The 17,440-nt window shown below is 58.8% G+C and overlaps 2 protein-coding genes across 13 annotated transcripts in view; one reads left to right on the plus strand and one right to left on the minus strand.

Annotated features, from left to right (window-relative positions):
• SGSM3 (small G protein signaling modulator 3) overlaps positions 1-11,694 on the plus strand; it is a 31,219-nt gene extending 19,525 nt beyond the window's left edge. For 2 of the 12 annotated variants that reach the window (XM_029204545.1, XM_029204546.1), the window contains exons 2-21: positions 1,732-1,850; positions 2,371-2,456; positions 2,899-2,965; positions 4,995-5,191; positions 5,265-5,372; positions 6,057-6,299; positions 6,522-6,717; positions 7,080-7,225; positions 7,474-7,698; positions 8,041-8,095; positions 8,244-8,635; positions 8,776-8,830; positions 9,017-9,066; positions 9,242-9,394; positions 9,535-9,605; positions 9,753-9,801; positions 9,878-9,963; positions 10,680-10,802; positions 10,890-10,950; positions 11,160-11,694. In XM_029204545.1, coding sequence (XP_029060378.1) covers positions 1,844-1,850; positions 2,371-2,456; positions 2,899-2,965; positions 4,995-5,191; positions 5,265-5,372; positions 6,057-6,299; positions 6,522-6,717; positions 7,080-7,225; positions 7,474-7,698; positions 8,041-8,095; positions 8,244-8,635; positions 8,776-8,830; positions 9,017-9,066; positions 9,242-9,394; positions 9,535-9,605; positions 9,753-9,801; positions 9,878-9,963; positions 10,680-10,802; positions 10,890-10,950; positions 11,160-11,240 — 2,451 coding nt within the window. In that variant the 5' untranslated portion in view covers positions 1,732-1,843 and the 3' untranslated portion in view covers positions 11,241-11,694. Of the gene's footprint in view, positions 1-1,731; positions 1,851-2,370; positions 2,457-2,898; positions 2,966-4,820; positions 5,192-5,264; positions 5,373-5,917; positions 6,300-6,521; positions 6,718-7,079; positions 7,226-7,473; positions 7,699-8,040; positions 8,096-8,243; positions 8,636-8,775; positions 8,831-9,016; positions 9,067-9,241; positions 9,395-9,534; positions 9,606-9,752; positions 9,802-9,877; positions 9,968-10,679; positions 10,803-10,889; positions 10,951-11,159 lie in introns of those variants that run through there. The other 10 variants (XM_029204549.1, XM_029204551.1, XR_003791027.1 and 7 more) reach the window with 10 other exon arrangements.
• A 131-nt stretch (positions 11,695-11,825) lies between these two features.
• Positions 11,826-17,440, minus strand: part of MRTFA (myocardin related transcription factor A) — a 121,097-nt gene continuing 115,482 nt past the window's right edge. Inside the window, 5 exon segments of the mRNA XM_029204544.1 lie at positions 11,826-13,410; positions 15,710-15,770; positions 16,087-16,239; positions 16,638-16,733; positions 17,179-17,440. The exon segment at positions 17,179-17,440 is cut by the window's right edge and continues 12 nt beyond it. Of these exon segments, the coding sequence (XP_029060377.1) occupies positions 12,911-13,410; positions 15,710-15,770; positions 16,087-16,239; positions 16,638-16,733; positions 17,179-17,440 (1,072 nt within the window). The 3' untranslated portion in view covers positions 11,826-12,910.

Here is a 17,440-nt window from a genome sequence, read left to right on the forward strand (position 1 = left end):
GCTTTTTTGGTCATGATGAGTAATTCTGCTGTGAACATCCAAGTACAAGTTTCTGTGTGGACTCTTGCTTTCATTTCTTGTGGGTAAATAACTAGGAGCAGAATTCCTGGGTCATGTGGTAACTCTGTGTTTCACCTTTTGAGGAGCTGTCAGTACTTTCCACAGCAGCCCACCATTTTACATTCCCCCTAGTAGAGTATGAGGCTTCCAATTTCACCACATCCTCACCAACACTAACTGTTGTCTTTTTTTTTCTGATGTTGAAGATAAGTTTTAATGGCAGGTGCCTGCTGCTGTAGGACAAACAGGAGCTATGTGCCTAAGTGTATTCATCCCATATGGCCAAACACTGCTTTTAAGACTCTTGTCTCCAGGGACTTCCCTGGTGGCACAGTGGTTAAGACTCTGCCTACCAATGCAGGGGACACGGGTTCGAGCCCTGGTCCAGGAAGATTCCACATGTCATGGAGCAACTAAGCCTGTGCGCCACAACTACTGAGCCTGCGCTCTAGAGCCCGCGAGCCACAACTACTGAGCCCATGTGCCACAACTACTGAAGCCCGCGTGCCTAGAGCCCGTGCTCTGCAACAAGAGAAGCCACTGCAATGAGAAGCCTGCGCATTGCAACAAAGAAAGAGTAGCCCCCGCTCACCACAACTAGAGAAAAGCCCGCGGGCAGCAACGAAGACACAATGCAGCCAAAAATAAATAAAATATTTAAAAAAAAAAAAGACTTTTGTCTCCAGTATGCCATCCTCGTGGGTGTGAAGTGGAATCTCATTGTGGTTTTGCTGTGCATTTCCCTGATGACTAATGATGTCGGGCATCTTTTTACCTGCTCATTGGCCATTTACGTCTCTTCTTTGGAGAAATGTCTATTTAAACCTTATGCCCATTTTTATTTATTTATTGTTAATATTTATTTATTTTGGCTGCTCTGGATCTTAGTTGTGGCACGTGAGATCTTTTAGCTGTGGCATGAGGACTTCTTAGTTGTGGCATGTGGGGTCTAGTTCCCTGACCAGGGATCGAACCCGGGCCCCCTGCATTGGGAGTGTGGGGTCTTAACCACTGGACCACCAGGGAAGTCCCCTTATGCCCATTTTTAAATTGGGCTGTTTGTCTTTTTAATTGTTGAATCATTTTTTAAGAGGACAAAAAAAGTAGGGAGGCAGGGGTTAAACAGTGACGTGAGAAACTTAGATGGCAATTTCCTAGTTTCCCAGCTGTGAGGTGCTGGAAGGTGTGGTCGAGCAGACTGGTGGATGAAGTGGAAACGTCAGTGTCGGGTGAGTGGAGGTACGGACTCAGAAGTGTTGTACCTAAGTGATTCCTCAAAAATTCTGGCTCAGGAACCTATTCGTGGAAGTTTTGGTGGTGGCTGGTTTTTGTTTTCTTTTTTATGAAACATTTGCCTGAGTACAGAGCATCAGGAAGTCTGTCTGTGTGATCCTCTCCTTCCTTAGTAGTATGGGAACTGAGCAGACCCTCCTCTCGGCTCACAGAGCTGTTGGAGAACAATAGTTTTGTAGCTTCTTCAAAGTGTATGCTCTTGGATGAAATGTTCAGAATAGGAGGCTTTTTCTTTCAAGTGTGACTTTTCCTTCCCTGTCAAACAGTGGCCAGGATTTACCTCCCCACCACCTCTGGGCCAGCAAATCAGAGTCGGGTAGAAAGGACTCCCAGGAGAGGGGCTGCGTTAAATGACTTTCCTCTTTGCACTCCTACCAGGGCAAATGTTTCTGGACCAGATGAAGTTTGAGGAGCCTTCCAGCTGTAAGATACTAGGATAGGAAACTCCCAAGTCTGGATCTACAGAAGACTTGCCTGTCCTCTCCACACGATGTCAGGTGGGAGGCAGGGGCCTGGCTTGGACATGGGGCGACAGGCTCTCCAGGGGGAAGGGGGTCTTATCCAGGAGGAAACCCCAGTGGGAGGGAAGCAGGCTTGTTTTCCACGGACCTTCGAGGGTCACGTGGACCGCCCAGGTAATGGAGGAAGGAGGAAGTCTTCTGATGGGCATCTGGGAGAGCTACTGCAACTCTCTTCTCAGTTTTCCTGAATCCCTGTCCTCTCCTTCCAGCCTGAAAATCCTCACTCACAGGTGGAGGGAGAGGCAAGGAGATGAAGTCAGGTTATGTCTTGTAACACACTGCTGGCTTCCTTTTCCTTCCTCCAGAAAGTTGCACTTTGCTAGGTTTCTCCCCTCCCCCATCCATCCCACTCTAGATGGTCCAGTCCTTTAATGCTGGCACTCTGGGGGGTGGGACGGTGGGGAGAGGAAGGGAGAGGGGGTGTCTCAACTTGAATTTTCCCCCTGAATGCTCTGCATTTTCTTCATCTCCTATTCCTGGTCCTCTTTGGTTTTAGGAAGCCACATACCTTCTGCCAGTGGCCCCTTCTCAGCCCTGACTCCTAGCATGTGGCCCCAGGAGATCCTGGCCAAGTACACACAGGTACAGCAGTCAGCCAGTGGGCGCCAGTGGCTCTGCTCCCACGCTGGGGCACCCAAGGGGACCCACCGCCCGCTGCAGGCATCCTGGGAGGGGGGCCACTCCCCCGTATTCACACAGGGTCAGAAGCCCCCATCAGAGACAGTATCTTAGCTCCACGTTCCCTGTGAATCGGACATTAGGTTGGGGAACAAGTATGGCACTCTGCTCTCAGTATTATGGGGCACAGAAATACATAAAACGTGTTTCTTGCCTTGATTTTATCTTTGACCTCTGAGGAAAACAAGGAAAACTCTGGAAGAATTCAAGAGGGTCGTGGCCCCCAGAGCTGTGATGACCACAGAAGCTTCAGGGAATGGTGGCCTTTGGTCTGAGTCAGGGAGGCTAGGAGGCATGGCAGCAGCGCACGCAGCCCCAGGCTGACTCTTCCTACTCCTGTGTCTAGAAGGAAGAGGCAGTGGAGCAACCAGAGTTCTGCTATGATGAGTTCGGCTTCCGCGTGGACAAGGAAGGTGAGATAGCCCCTCGGGTGTAATCTCTCCACTGTCCTTGGGGAGGGCAAGCTCCAGTGACTGACGACACTGCTGTGGCCTCGGGCTCTAGATGTTCCAGACTCGGGGACAGAACCACATCCGACAGTGATGCTGTTATAAGTATCTGGAATCCTTTGGGGTTTTTTTTTTTGCCACGTTGCACAGCTTGCAGGATCTTAGTTCTCCAACCAGGAATTGAACCCACACCCTTGGCAGTGAAAGCACTGACTCCTAACCACTGGACCACCAGGGAATTCCCTGGGTTTTTTTTTTTTTTAAGATTAATTTTATTGATCTTCATATGATAATAAAAGCAATAATGTTCATTATAGAGAATTTTAAAAGTACATCAAGATATAAAGATTAAAACAAATTAACCCATTATCCTACAACCTGAAGATAACTGCTGACATTTCTATGTATTTTTTTCCTGGCTTTGTGTGTATCCGTATGTAACTTTTCATAACTAAGATATCATATACATGTTTTTATATTGCTCTTATATCTCAACATTATTCCATGAGCATTTTTTCTGTCAGTTAAGACCTCTTTAAAGCATGTTTTTCAGTGGCTGTGTACTATCCTTGTAATTATAATGGATTTGTCATTTTTTTTGTTGTTTTTTAAAAAATTTATTTATTTTTGGCTGCATTGGGTCTTCGTTGCTGTACGAGGGCTTCTCATTGCGGTGGCTTCTCTTGTTGCAGAGCACGGGCTCTAGGCGCGCGGGCTTCAGTAGTTGTGTCGCACGGGCTTAGTTACTCCCGCGGCATGTGGGATCTTCCTAGACCAGGGTTCGAACCCATGTCCCCTGCATTGGCAGGCGGATTCTTAATCACTGCGCCACCAGGGAAGTCACTGTCTTCATATTTTTATAACCATTCTTCTGTAAGTGGGCCCCTAGGCCATTTCCATTATTTTCTACTGTAAATACACCTGGTGTTGCCAAGTGGACTGCTGGAAAGCTGTCTGCCAGAACCCAGGGTAGCCTGTCACCAAGCAGACGTTAACTGACTGACTGAGACCATTCACCTTCAGGTCACTCGTACTCCCAGTTCTGATGAGCCTTCCTTGTTCCCTAGTTTGCAGGCAGACATTCAGAAGATAAAAGCTGGGCCTGAGAGGAGCACAGGGAACTTTCTAGTATGATGGAAGTATTCTGTGTCTTGATGGGGACAGCGTTTAGACTGTCAGTGCTTAGACATTTGTTTATTGATACTCAACAAAGTGTACACTTAAAGTTTGTGCACTTTATGTGAATTCACTGAAGGTGAAGTTTCAGAAAGTGGAGGCCAAGGGCATGGCTTTAGGATGAGTAAGGATGAGGCTCTGTGGGGTGGCCCCGCCCCACTGTGCATCCCCAGTGCCTCAAACAGGTGGTCTTGGCTTCATGAGTTCCCAGGCAGTAAACAAACAAACAAATGTAGGCTGGGGGCAAGAAGAGGCTGGGAGAGGAGGGGAGGTGGGAGACGTTTGAACAGAGACTGAGAGGAAGTGAGGCAGTGAGTGTGGCCAGGAAGGGGAATAACAGGTGCAGAGGCCCTGAGGCGAGTGGATTTGTGGGAAAGAGCTGGGGTGGAGGGAGCAGGGCACGAGGAGGCGGGGTCAGGCGCTGTGTCTGCGTGACAGGCTCTGAGCTGTGACAGGGCTGTGAACAGCCTCTAGGGAGGCAGGGCAGGACTAGGCGGCCGCTGAGGAGGCTGTCGCTCTAACCCAGACGAGAGATGGTGGCTTGGACTAGGGCAGTAGTCGGAGGGGCGAGAGAGCCGAGGTTCTGCCTGTGCTCTGAAGCGGAGGAGCCTGAGCACCTGGTGGGGGGGGGGGAGACTCGCGGATCTGGTTTGGGGGTGAAAGCGAAGAGTTCGCGCTGGCTGTTCGGGGTGCCACGGGAGATGGTTGGAAAGGTGACCCTGGCTTTCGGTGGTGAGATCCGGGCGGCGGACCCAGAGCCCAGTCCTCTGCTCTCGGGGCACAGGCGGCGGGGGTCGCTCTCCCTCCTCCCTCACAGGAGCAGACGGCGCCCCCCGTCCAGGCCAGCTGCTGGAGGACCCCCCCCAGAGGCTGCGCTGGCAGGCCCACCTGGAGTTCACCCACAACCACGACGTGGGAGACCTCACCTGGGACAAGATTGCCATCTCCCTGCCACGCTCGGAGAAGCTCCGCTCCCTGGTGCTGGCCGGGGTGCCGCACAGCATGAGGCCGCAGGTGAGGCGGGGCCCGCGGGGGCCGCGGGCTTCAGGGGCCCCCTGGGGACTGAGCGCCGTGCTCCCCCCATCAGCTGTGGATGCGGCTCTCCGGGGCCCTGCAGAAGAAGAGGAACTCCGAGCTGTCCTACCGAGAGATCGTGAAGGACAGCGCTAACGATGAGACCGTTGCTGCCAAGCAGGTGGGGCCCTGTTTGGGGGGGTGGGGGGTCAGGGGGAGGCCCTTCAGGGGGGCCCGGGAGAGCTCGGCAGCTGTGAGGCAGCCCTGGGCAGTCCTTGCACCTACAGACGTGTGCCTGGAGCCAGCCAGTTTCCTCCTGGTCCCTCTGTGGTGGGTGTGGGGGGAGGGATTGTCAAAAAGGCCACCGGACCGGTGCACATTAGGATCCCCTGGAGATTTTTTTTTAATGTTTTATTTATTTATTCATTTGTTTATTTTGGCTGTGTCGGGACTTTGTTACAGCACATGGGATCTTTCGTTGTGGCACGCGGGCTTTTCTCTAGTTGGGGCGTGCGGGCTGAGTTGCCCCGCGGCACGTAGGATTTTAGTTCCCCGAACAGGGATTGAACCTGCGTCCCCTGAATTAGAAGGCGGATTCTTAACCACTGGACCACCAGGGAAGTCCCTCCCCTGGAGATTTTAAATACAGGTTTCCAGGCTTCATTCCAGAGATTCTCATTCCACAGCTGTGGCTTGAGGCCCAGGAATCTGTAATTTTATGTTTAGAGGCTCCCCCGTGGATCACGTGGCACCAGCTGCACACCAGCTGGGCTCTTATCCTGAAGGGAGGAGGGTGACTTTGACCCGGAGCCTGAGGAATCCCCATTCCTGGGAGAGAAGCCAACCTGAGGTTTGCCCCACACAGGGGCCCCCGGCCTACTTCCGGGGGGTCTCGGTGTCAGGGGTGCAGAGGCTGTGCGCCTGCTCTGCGCCTCACAGGCTCTTGTGGGCGGGCTGCCAGCAGATTGAGAAGGACTTGCTCCGCACCATGCCCAGCAACGCCTGCTTCGCCCACGTGAGCAGCGTGGGTGTACCCCGCCTGCGCAGGGTGCTCCGAGCGCTGGCCTGGCTCTACCCGGAGATCGGCTACTGCCAGGGCACGGGCATGGTGAGCACAGCCCGGGACGGGGGCAGTAGGCCTGGAGGAGGGGGTGGAGGGGGCGGTTCCCAAGCAGGGAGGGGTTCCAAGCCTGAGGCCGGCATGCGGTCTGTGGTGTGACCCCCACCCCCCAGAGGCCGCCTTGTTCTAACTGGTCACCCCCGAGGGGGTGCCTCTTCTAATTTGCATGGACACCTGGGCAGAGGCCCCTTACCCCCCTGCCCCGGCCAGGTGGCTGCCTGCCTCCTGCTGTTCCTGGAGGAGGAGGATGCCTTCTGGATGATGTGCGCCATCATCGAGGACCTGCTCCCCGCCTCCTACTTCAGCACCACCCTGCTGGGCGTCCAGACTGACCAGCGGCTCCTGCGCCACCTCATCGTCCAGTACCTGCCTCGGCTGGACAGGCTGCTCCAGGAGCATGACATCGGTAAGGGCCCGAGCCCACCGCTGCTCTGGGGTCAAGGGTTCCTGAGCTCTGGCTCAGGTGCTGCAGATCTGAGGCCTCAGGACCCAGCTGAAGACGGGGCAGTGCTGGCAGCTCAGGAGGAGGCAAGGAGGTCTTCTGACGACGGCCACTCATGCTGCTGCCTTCCTTGCTCTCTTGCTCTCCGACGGTTCCTGACGCCCCGCCTCCTCTCTGCCGTGGAGCAAGCATGGCCTCTTGCTGCTTTGGGAGATTCGCTCCACCTCCTCCACGGCTTGCGTGCCTGGGGGATGCCCCTCTTCTCTGGCTGTTCCGCACCGGCCATCCCTGGTGCCAGCTTCAGGGCCTCTGGTTTGTGTCCACAGAGCTGTCCCTCATCACACTGCACTGGTTCCTCACGGCCTTCGCCAGTGTGGTGCACATCAGGCTGCTGCTGCGCCTCTGGGACCTGTTTTTCTACGAGGGCTCCCTGGTGCTGTTCCAGGCCACGCTGGGCATGCTGTGCCTCAAGGTGAAGGCCGGAGCCCCAGGTGCCAGATGCAGCTGTCCTGGCAGCTGCCTCGGGGTCTGCCCGCCCTCCACCTCTGCTCCAGTCCAGGCCTCAGTGTCCTGTGGCCTGAGCCCTGGCCCCTCTGGAGATGCCCCGGGGAGGAGGGAGGTCTCTCTCCTGGGGCAGGGCCTTCGTGTGCTCAGCTGGACCATCCAGGGAAGTCACACATGCCACCCAGGCAGTGACAGCGCCCCCCTCACATGGCCCAGGAGGAGGAGCTGATCCAGTCGGAGAATTCAGCCTCCATCTTCAACACGCTGTCGGACATACCGTCACAGATGGAGGACGCGGACCTGCTGCTGGGGGAGGCCATGCGGCTGGCGGGCTCCCTCACTGACGTGGCCGTGGAGAGCCAGCGCCGCAAGCACCTGGCCTACCTCCTAGCCGACCAGGGCCCGCTCCTGGGCGCCAGCCCTGCCGCCAGCCTCTCTCAGGTGGGCCCATGAGGGAGGAGGCCCCAGCTCACCACCATCCCCTCCAGCTCAGCACCCAGGGCCCGGCCTGGCCAGACCACAGCTGTGCAGGGACCCACCACCTTGTCCTTGGCGCGTCTCTGCCGGGACCCACCTGGACAGACCCAGATTTGAACTGACGATATGTTTCTGAGCCTCAGAGCCGGCCTTAGAGGCCATGTCAGAGGAGGCGGCACGAGTGAGATGCCGGCGGGGCCTCTGCATGGAAGGGCTCTGCTCACTGTCCCCAGTGTTGGGGCGCCATCCACTTGGCTGGGCGCCGGGTGCCTGGGGCTGCCGCCGACCTGATTTCCCCGCCTGCAGGTTGTCCGCCGCAGGACCCAGCGGAGGAAGTCTGGCATCACGTCGCTGCTCTTTGGTGAGAACTCTGCACGGGTGGCCAAGCGCTGGGCTGGGCTCTGAGAGCGGGGCGTCTGGCCTCACACCCCGTGTGGACTCTGCGCTTCCTTGGAGTCGGGACAGGGCCGGGCTGGGCCACGGCCACCATTGCTCTCTGGGCCTCACAGGGGAGGACGACCTGGAGGCGCTCAAGGCCAAGAACATCAAGCAGACAGAGCTGGTGGCCGACCTCCGGGAAGCCATCCTGCGCGTGGCACGCCACTTCCAGTGCACAGACCCCAAGAACTGCAGTGTGGTGAGTCTAAGGTCCCGGGCTGTGCACACAGCTCAAGTAGGGGCCCTAGCCCTGTTCCGAGCGCCCCCTTGCGGTGGGCTTTTCTGCCCCCCCCCCCCCTCCCAGCAGGAGCTGAGCCCGGACTACAGCATGGAGAGCCACCAGAGGGACCACGAGAACTACGTGGCATGCTTGCGCAGCCACCCACGCCGGGCCAAGGCCCTACTGGACTTCGAGCGCCACGATGATGACGAGCTGGGCTTCCGCAAGAACGACATCATTACGGTGAGCGGGGAGCGGACGCCTTCGTCCCCGCCAGCCCCGAGGCCATGGGCGGGTTGGCCGAGCCCTCACGTGGCCAGAGCTCCCAGCCAAGGATGAAGTCAGGCAACTGGAGCTGTGTTTCCCGCCCTTTTCCTCCGCAGATCATCTCCCAGAAGGACGAGCACTGCTGGGTGGGGGAGCTGAATGGCCTGAGAGGTGAGGCCTCCATCTGGTCCTGTGTTGCGCTGGGCAAGGGGAAGGCGGGCCTGGCTGGGAAGCTGCAGCGGGCACTGGGTTTGCTCAGACAGCGGCGTCCGTTGCTCCCGTGTGTCCTCAGCCCCGTTGTGGGGAGCATCACGACACCAGGCCGCCCGCTCCTCATGGGCCCTGCTTCTCCCACAGGCTGGTTTCCAGCAAAGTTCGTGGAAGTCCTGGATGAGCGGAGCAAGGAGGTGAGGAGGGTACACACGAGGCAGGCCCGTCCCCGGAGCCGCTGCAGCCTCTGCCCCGTGAGGCCTGCACCCTCCTTGCAGGGCCTGCGTCCCGATTGCGTGTGGCTTGTGGCAGTGGCTGTGAGGACAGGGAGGGGCTGGCTGGGGCGTCTCAGACCCCGTCCTCCACCCTCAGTACTCCATCGCGGGGGACGATTCTGTGACAGAGGGGGTCACGGACCTCGTGCGAGGGACCCTCTGCCCGGCCTTGAAGGCCCTGTTTGAACACGGACTGAAGAAGCCTTCCCTGCTTGGGGGCGCCTGCCACCCCTGGCTGTTCATCGAGGAGGTGAGAGTCCTTTTCCCTGAGCCCCTGTGCCCTGCGGAGCTGGTGGCAGGAGCTGGTGGGGTGGTGACCTGAACTCAGTTGGACTCTGTGGCTTTGACCTGGTACCTACCCCATTGCCCGACGCTCACCCTGCCCCCCAGGCGGCGGGCCGGGAGGTTGAGAGAGACTTCGACTCGGTGTATTCGCGCCTAGTGCTGTGTAAGACGTACAGGTAACCCTGCCCTGGCCTCGGTGTCCTCCTGGCAGGGTCATCCTCCTGGTAGGGTCACCTGGCAGCCTGGGGCTGGGGGTGGAGGAGGGAGAGGGAGCGGTCCGAGCCCACCAGGGCAGCACTGGCAGCTTTGGTCCCCCCTTTCAGGTTGGATGAAGATGGCAAAGTCCTGACCCCAGAGGAGCTGCTCTACCGGGTAAGCAGGGCCGTGGGCGGGACAGGCCTTCAGGGTTGGGAGCTGGGGACACCTGAGCGACAGCTGTGCCCTCCAGGCCGTGCAGTCCGTTAACGTGACCCATGACGCTGCACACGCACAAATGGACGTCAAGCTCCGCTCCCTCATCTGCGTGGGGCTCAAGTGAGTGAGTGCACCGCTGCTGAGTGGGGGCCGCGGGGGGGGCCTAAGCTGGGCAGACGGAGGTGGAAGACGGCCAGGGTGGCTCCCGAAGCCCTTCTTCCAGCATGAGACCAGCCAGTGCTTGGGGCGGGGGGCTGGCGCTCGGGTTTTGGGGAGCACAGATTTCAGCAAGGTGAGCAGTGAAGGCTCATCAGGGATGCAGCTGCAAACTAGGGAGGGGCGCCTGCCGGAGGGGCTGCAGGCTTGTGCGAGGCTCGGACCTTGGCCAGGCTGAGCGCGGTGTTTCTGCACTTGCCACACAACAGAGGGGCGGCCTCCAGGCTGCTCTGACCTGGAGAGGCGAGGCAGGGGTCCCCGAGACCTGCTCGGAACATGCCGTGGGCCCACCGGCCAGCGAGCGGGCGTGTCTCTCCCCGGCTGAGCGGCGGGACTGAGGCCCCAGGGCCCGGGGTGGTGGTGGCCGAGTCTCAGACACAGGACCGAGGGGAGTGGGGGGCCACAGGGACCTTGGGCCCCTGGGCACATCTCCCCATGTGGAGAAGCCAGAGTAGCTGAGAGGGAAGGAGGCAGGGTCACCTGCATAGGCCACCAAGCGGAGGGAGGTTGGGGGTGCGGATGGAGGGGGCCCTGGAGCGGGGGTGGCCCAGTGCGGTGGGTGCGGGAGGGCAGGACCCTCTGCCTGGAGCCGCCCCCGACCCCGCCCTGCCTGTGGCCAGTGAGCAGGTCCTGCACCTGTGGCTGGAGGTGCTCTGCTCCAGCCTGCCCACCGTGGAGAAGTGGTACCAGCCCTGGTCCTTCCTGCGCAGCCCCGGCTGGGTCCAGATCAAGTGCGAGCTGCGGTGAGGAGGCCCCGCCCTGGGGGTGGGCCGAGGGGCGGGCCGAGCCCCCTGCAGCCGCTGACGGCCTCCCTCTCCCTCCGCCTCCAGGGTCCTTTGCTGCTTTGCCTTTAGCCTCTCCCAAGACTGGGAACTTCCTGCCAAGAGAGAGGTGGGTGGTCGGGTCCTGCCTTCCCCAGGGGGGATGGGGGGGGTGGGGCAGTGTGGGTGTTCGTGCTGGCGGGTCCCCCCCAGATGTGTGGGTGCTGAGGCAGGCCTCGTGGGGGCCCTGAGTGCCGGTGTCGCCTGTGAGGACCACTCTGGCCCCTTGGGCCCTGTGGTGTGCCCTGCAGCCGTGACAGGAGGGCTGTTCCTGTGCAGGAGGAGAAGCAGCCCCTGAAGGAGGGCGTCCAGGACATGCTGGTGAAGCACCACCTTTTCAGCTGGGACATAGACGGGTGATGCTCTTCCTCCAGGGACCCTGTCACATCCAGGCCTCTCCAGACCCCTTGGCTACCAAGCCCCTTCCTCAAGCAAGAAGAGAACAGCCCGGCGCTGGCCAGCCTCGGGGCCACCCCAAGCTGCAAGGTCGAGGGGAGGACACTCTCGGGAGCTCTGGCTGGGCACCGTGGTAGGGAGTCCGGGGACACCGCCCTGGGTGCTAGAGTGCTGGTGGAGGGCAGCAGGTGGCAGGAGCAGAAGGTGGGGGCCCGGCTCAGCCTGTTACTCTCAGCACCCCGGGGAGGGCTCTGCCCTGCCAGGGTCTTTACCAGAGGCCCCAGGCTTGCTGTGCTGAACAAAAACCTTGGGAGGTGGAGCGCCACCTCTCTTCTGTCAGGTTTTGCTCAGAGGAGGGTGGGGAGGCTGAAGGCTCCCCAGCCTCTTTGATTTACAAATAAACTGTCTTTGAGACGCACCTCTCCCACCTTCTGTCTAGCCAGCTGCGCGTGGTCCCGAATGCACAGCCAGGGATGGGAGGCACAGCCAGGGATGGGAGGTGGTCTCACGGGGAGGTGCAGTCAGGATCACAGCGCGGCACCCCCCCTCTTCCCTTCCATGGATTGACCCCCCCTCCATTCCATGGAGATGGACTAACAGGCGGGGTTTTCGTTTTTATTTTAAAAAGTTCACACAGCTTTCACACCTCTGTCCCAGAACTGGTTCTGGTGACTCCATCCCTGATCCCCTGTGAATGACAACGGCCAGAAGGCCAGAAGGGAGGCCAGGCCCCAGGGCAGGAGGAGGCCATAGCTTGAGGGCCACCTCTGGCTCCACTGCTGTCCCAGGGCCGTGGTGGCTGCAGTGAGGCAGCGGGAGGGAATGTGGGCAGGGGGCCAGGAAGCACCTCTGCCCTCGTGGCACTGATAAGGAGCAGGAAGCAGGACAGGTGCGGCACAGGCTGTGACTGAGGCGTCTATACGTGTCAGATACAAGTGATGGGTGGGGCCAGGGTAAGCTGTGTTCAGCCCCGGGAGCGGTGGCTTCAGGCCCTTCCGTGTGCACAGAGTAGAACCGGGGGTGGGGGGCTGCATTCACCTCCCACCCGCCCCCCAAGATATATGTGTATATATGTATGGCGATATATAATATAGAGGTATATACACCTGTACAGAAAACGTTTGCCACCAACCACTAAATGGTTACACTACACCAAGACACTAAAATGGCAGGGAGCCCCCCTCCCGGGAAGCCTGGGTCGGTGGTGTTGGCATCAAGAGGGTGGTGAGGTAGAGGCCCAGCCAGTTCCTTCCCTTGCAGGGAAGGGGAAGAGAAGGAAGGACATGCACCCCTTGCCCTGCCTCAGCCTCACCTCCTGAGCAAACTGCAGCAGACAGGTGCACCCCGACCTCACAAAAGGAGGTCAAATAGAAGCCCCTGGCCCATCCAGTCCTCCGAAACCCCAGGGTGGGACCCAGAGCTGCTTCTTCGAAGCTCTTCTCCTTGGTGAGCCAGAGCCAGGTGTGGGGACACCCTCCTCCGGCCTCGCACGGAGGGGAAAGCAGGGCCTGTGATTGTCAGGACTCATGACCACGTGGAGAGGCTGCATCAGGCAAGAGAGCGCTCAACTCCCTTGAGTTCCCGAGGTCTCCGACTTTCCAGCCCTCCCAGCCCCCGGCTCTGCAGCCCCAGAGCTACAAGCAGGAATCCCAGTGTAGCTGCAAGTCGTGGCCGTCGAGGAAGTCCGTGGAGAAGAGGCTGGGGGCTGTGGTGCTCGGGGCAAGGCTGAGCACCGGCCCACCCGACGACAGCTCCAGCCAGTCCATGCCGTCCAGGTGGCCATCGGCCAGGTCCAGGCCCACACCACTGGGCTCAGGCGCAAAGTGCAATTCTGAAGTGTCCATGGGGGAGGGGGGGTGGTCCAGGATGGCAGAGCTGCTCAGCATCTGGCTGTGAAGGTCGTCGATGAGGGAGAGGGGCTCTGGCCCCTCGTGCCCGCCGGTCAGCAGGGGCAGCCCTGTGCTGCTCTCCAGGAAGTCCTCCAGGCGCCCAGGGAGGGCCGGCGAGCCGGATGGAGGGGGGACAGCCTGAGGGAGCTCGGCGGATGGTGACGGCTGTGCGGCCAGGGGTGACCCGCAGGCTGCTGTCGGGGGAGACTTCTCTTTCCCTGGCTCCTTGAAATCTGCTGAGATCTCTGCCAATCAAGAAAGTGAGTGGGTGTCTGAAACCAGCCTGACGATGACCTGCAGTTGGGACCCCACCTTACACCACATACAAAAAATAACTCAAAATGGGTCAAAGATCTAAATTTAGGAGCCAAAACTACAAAACTCTTAGAAGGGAACATCTTCATGACACTGGATTTAATGATTTCTTAGTTATAACACCAAAGGCACAGGCAATGGAAGAAAAAATAAACTAGACTACATAACAATTTAAAACTTCTGCACATCAAAGGTCACTATCAAGACTGAAAAGACTGCACAGCAACTATACTTCAAAAAAATTAAAACAAGTAAGATAACCCCTGGAATGGGAGAAGAAATCTGCAAACTATCTGATAAATGATATCTAGAATAAAGAACTCCTAGAACTCAACAAAATCCAACTGAAAAATGGACAAACTCTCCAACAGACGATATTCAAGTGGCCTATAAGCTCGTGAAAAGATGCTCGACGTTATTACTCATTAGGGAAATGCAAGTCAAAACCACAGTGAGATATGTGACTTCACAACTATGAGGCTGGCTATTTTCAAAAAACTTTCTTGAAAATAAGTGTTGGTGAGGATGTGGAGCAACTGGAACGCTTGTGTGTTGCTGGTATGAATGAAGATGGCGCAGCTGTGTGGAAAACAGTTCTGTGGTTCCTCAAGAATTAAAATACAGAATGTGACCATATGATCTAGCAATTCCACTTCTGGGTATGTACCCCAAAGAACTGAAAACAGATTCAAACAGATACCAGTGTTCATATAGCATTACTCACAATACCCAAAAGGTAGCAACAACCCAAATGTCCAGTGGATGAAGGGCTGAACACAATGTGGTACATACACACGATGGAATACTCTTCAGCCACAAAAAGGAAGGAAATTCTGATACAAGCTACAACACAGAAGAACCTTGAGGATGTTACGTTAAGTGAAGCCAGCCAGAAACAAAAGCACAAATAGTGTATGATTCCACTTAGAGAAGGTATCTAGAATAATCAATTCACAGACAGGAAGGAGAAGAGAGGTTACGGGGCGGGGGGCGGGATGGAGGAATGGGGAATTAGTGTATAAACGCCTGACCAACTGTCTCCCACAGCCCCAGCCTCTTCAACCTGCTTCAAGCAGGCTCTGGCCATGGCCCCCCTGCAGCACCCTGGCTGAGGTCACCAGCTGCCACCACAACACAGCCCGGGACCAGATCTCGGTCCTCCTCTTCCCTGACCGCCCATCAGCAGCCCACGGCCTCAGGACGTCACCCTCTTAAGGGCGCACTCCCACCCTCCACCCGCTGCTCAGCTTCACTGGCTTGCGCCCCTGCCTCCACCTCGCCCTCTCTGCTCGCCCTGCCTCACTGCTCCAAACGCCACCCCCACCCCGACCAGACGCCAACTCCCAAACTCCTGACTCAGCCCAGACCTTGCCTGCGCTGGCCATGTGGCCCTCCACTCAGCTGTCTAGGGACTGAGGCTGTGACCGAAGCGGCCGTCACTCGCCCCGGCCCACACCCTCGGCCTCATCCTTGGCTGCCCTGGGGTCCCCTCGCCACACACCTAAGCCGTGAGGAAACCATACTGGCGCTGTCTCCAAGATACACCCAGGTTCCAGCCCTTCTGTGCTTCGCCACTGCCTCCCAGCTCACACACCACGCTCGCGCCTGGACCATCGCGCCTGCCTCCCTGCTCCTGCCCTTCCAGTGGGGCAACCCTTCTCTCAAAGCTGTGCTATGGCTTCCAGCGTCACCCAGAGCCCATGGGCTTCTGGCCAGCACCCACCCCCCCGCCCCGCCCCCGGGTGCCCATCAGCCCTGCAGGCTGAGGAGCTCCCTATGATGCCTGTGGCTAAACTGCACCTGCCCGGCGAGGCTGACCCTGACACCCCTCGCACCTGCGACCCTTCCCGTCCCGGCTTTTCCTAATACCTGACATATACGATAATTTACTTATTTCATTCACCGTTCATCTCCCCACGCTGGGCTATAAACCCCGCCGAGGCAAACGTCTCTCTTGCTCACTGCTACGCCCTGGGCTGCGGGCACGGCGCCGGCCACGCAGCAGGTCAGGGTGAGGCAAACGTGTGTCGAGGACGGCACCCCAGGGAGTCCCTGCCCAGGCCTTGGAGAAGGGACGCGTCTCACACGTTACCGCATCCAAAGCACCAGGCCTGCCGGGCATCGTGTTCAAGAATGAAACCAAACCCAATAACCAACCAGCCTAGGAATGGAGACAACCTGTGAAGAAAAGAGGAGGTCGGGGAGCAGAGCGGTGCGTCTGGACTTTACCTCCACTCTGAATCAGAATGTCAAACAGGTCATCCATCTGCTGGCTTGAGGAACCATTTTCCTGTGGCACAAAAATAAGAAAATGAAATGGAAGTCTAGAACAAGAGGCCCCCCAGCCTGGCTCAGGGCACAGACCCTACCTTGTGGCCCTGAGCCAGCAGCCAGGCCCACAGAGCCGGGCAGCCTGTGCTCAGGCTCCCGGAGCCCACACTCACTCCTGCCCGACGGCTTCTCTCCAAGGCCTCTCTGACCTGCGAGGCTGGCTCCTACCTGCCCCACCCTCCAGCCAGGCCCGGGGGACTGTGGGAGCCCAGCCCAGCCCAGCCCAGCTGCCGAGGCGCCGCCCACCCAGCCAGGCCCCAGTCCACCCTCTTTACCTGCTGTCTGGGCTGCTGGCTCACAGCTTCCTCATAGCCAGGCGGCTCCTTCTTCGGCAGAGAAGTGGGGGGCCCAAAAAGGGGCTGTGGCAGGTGCTCCAGGTCCCTCTGGGCTGGGGGGCCAGGGGCTGGAGAGCCAGGCTGGGACAAGAGCTAGACAGGAGAAAGGGAGGGAACCAGTGGCTGGGGCGAGGGCAACAGCCCAGGGCCTACACGCTCCAGGCAGGCAAGGCGGGCAGCTCTGCCACCTGCACTGGCTCTCGGAGAGCTTTCGTGGAAGCCCCCGGGGAAGAAGGGATGTGGGATGGAGAAGGCCCTGACCTCTGACCCTACAGAGGGCGACTGGCTCCCTAGGGCTTGGTACAAGCCACACGGGGCAGAGGCAGGGGGGCGGGGGTCTCTGGGCTGATTTCCCCTCTCCTCCCTGGAGTTTCTGCCTGAGGATGCTCAGGGGCCTGTGTCCCTTCCTGAGTAACCGAGTCCTGTCACTGCCGCCCCGAGCCCCAGCTCGGAAGGGCTGAGAGGCCACACAAAGCCTAGAGCAGCCTCACCTGTGGGCCAGGCTGAGTGAAGGGTCTGGGCTGCGAGGGTGGCAGCAGCAGGGAGCCAGCTGCCAATGTCACCTTGGTGGGGGACGGCTGGCCTCTCTGAGGGGAAGGAGAGGAGTGGAGCTCGCATCAGGTCCAGCCTGGCGGCCCTCAGTCTATCCCAGGAGGGGCTTCCCCAACCCTCCCCTGGGCCTGTCCCACCCCACGGAGCAGGGGCAGGAGTGGCCTGGCCCGGGTGGGGCTGCTTAGGAGCTGTCGGCCGGGCACAGAAGGGTTCTGACGCCAACCGCCAGAGTAGTGGGCAGGCCCTCGTGGCCCCACCCTCAAGGCTGGGGACCTCACACAGGTGCCTCAACCTTTTCAAGTCTGAGCACCTTCCTGGGTAACACCAGGATGGCGATCCCTAGTTTCGGAGGGTTGAAGGGAAGATTAAAGGAAGCGAGCATAACCCGCCCGACCACGGGGGAACCTGGTGAACAGGGCACTGTCATGAAGAGTGCCTTCACGCCCTCCTGGGGCTCCTGCCCCTCCCACACCCAGGTACCTGCTGGGGGCTCCCGCTGGCCAGGCCAGGGCTGTCTGCATTCTTATTGGTCACGGTGAGGACAAGGTGGGTCCCTGTGGAGTCAGTGAGGAGCGTGGGAGGTGTGACCCCCTTGATGAGGCTGGGGCCCTGTGGGCCCAGAAGCAGCTGCGGGGCCGGGGCTGGTTCAGGCTCGGGCAGCACAACTTCCTGCTTCACCACCACGGCCGGGGGCACCAGGGTACAAGTGTCTACATGGGGGGCAGCGGGGCCCGCGAGGCTG

The sequence above is a fragment of the Monodon monoceros genome, unplaced genomic scaffold (genome assembly GCF_005190385.1).
Source record: "Monodon monoceros isolate NGI ecotype Baffin Bay Population unplaced genomic scaffold, NGI_Narwhal_1 Super_Scaffold_6, whole genome shotgun sequence".
NCBI lineage: Eukaryota > Metazoa > Chordata > Mammalia > Artiodactyla > Monodontidae > Monodon > Monodon monoceros.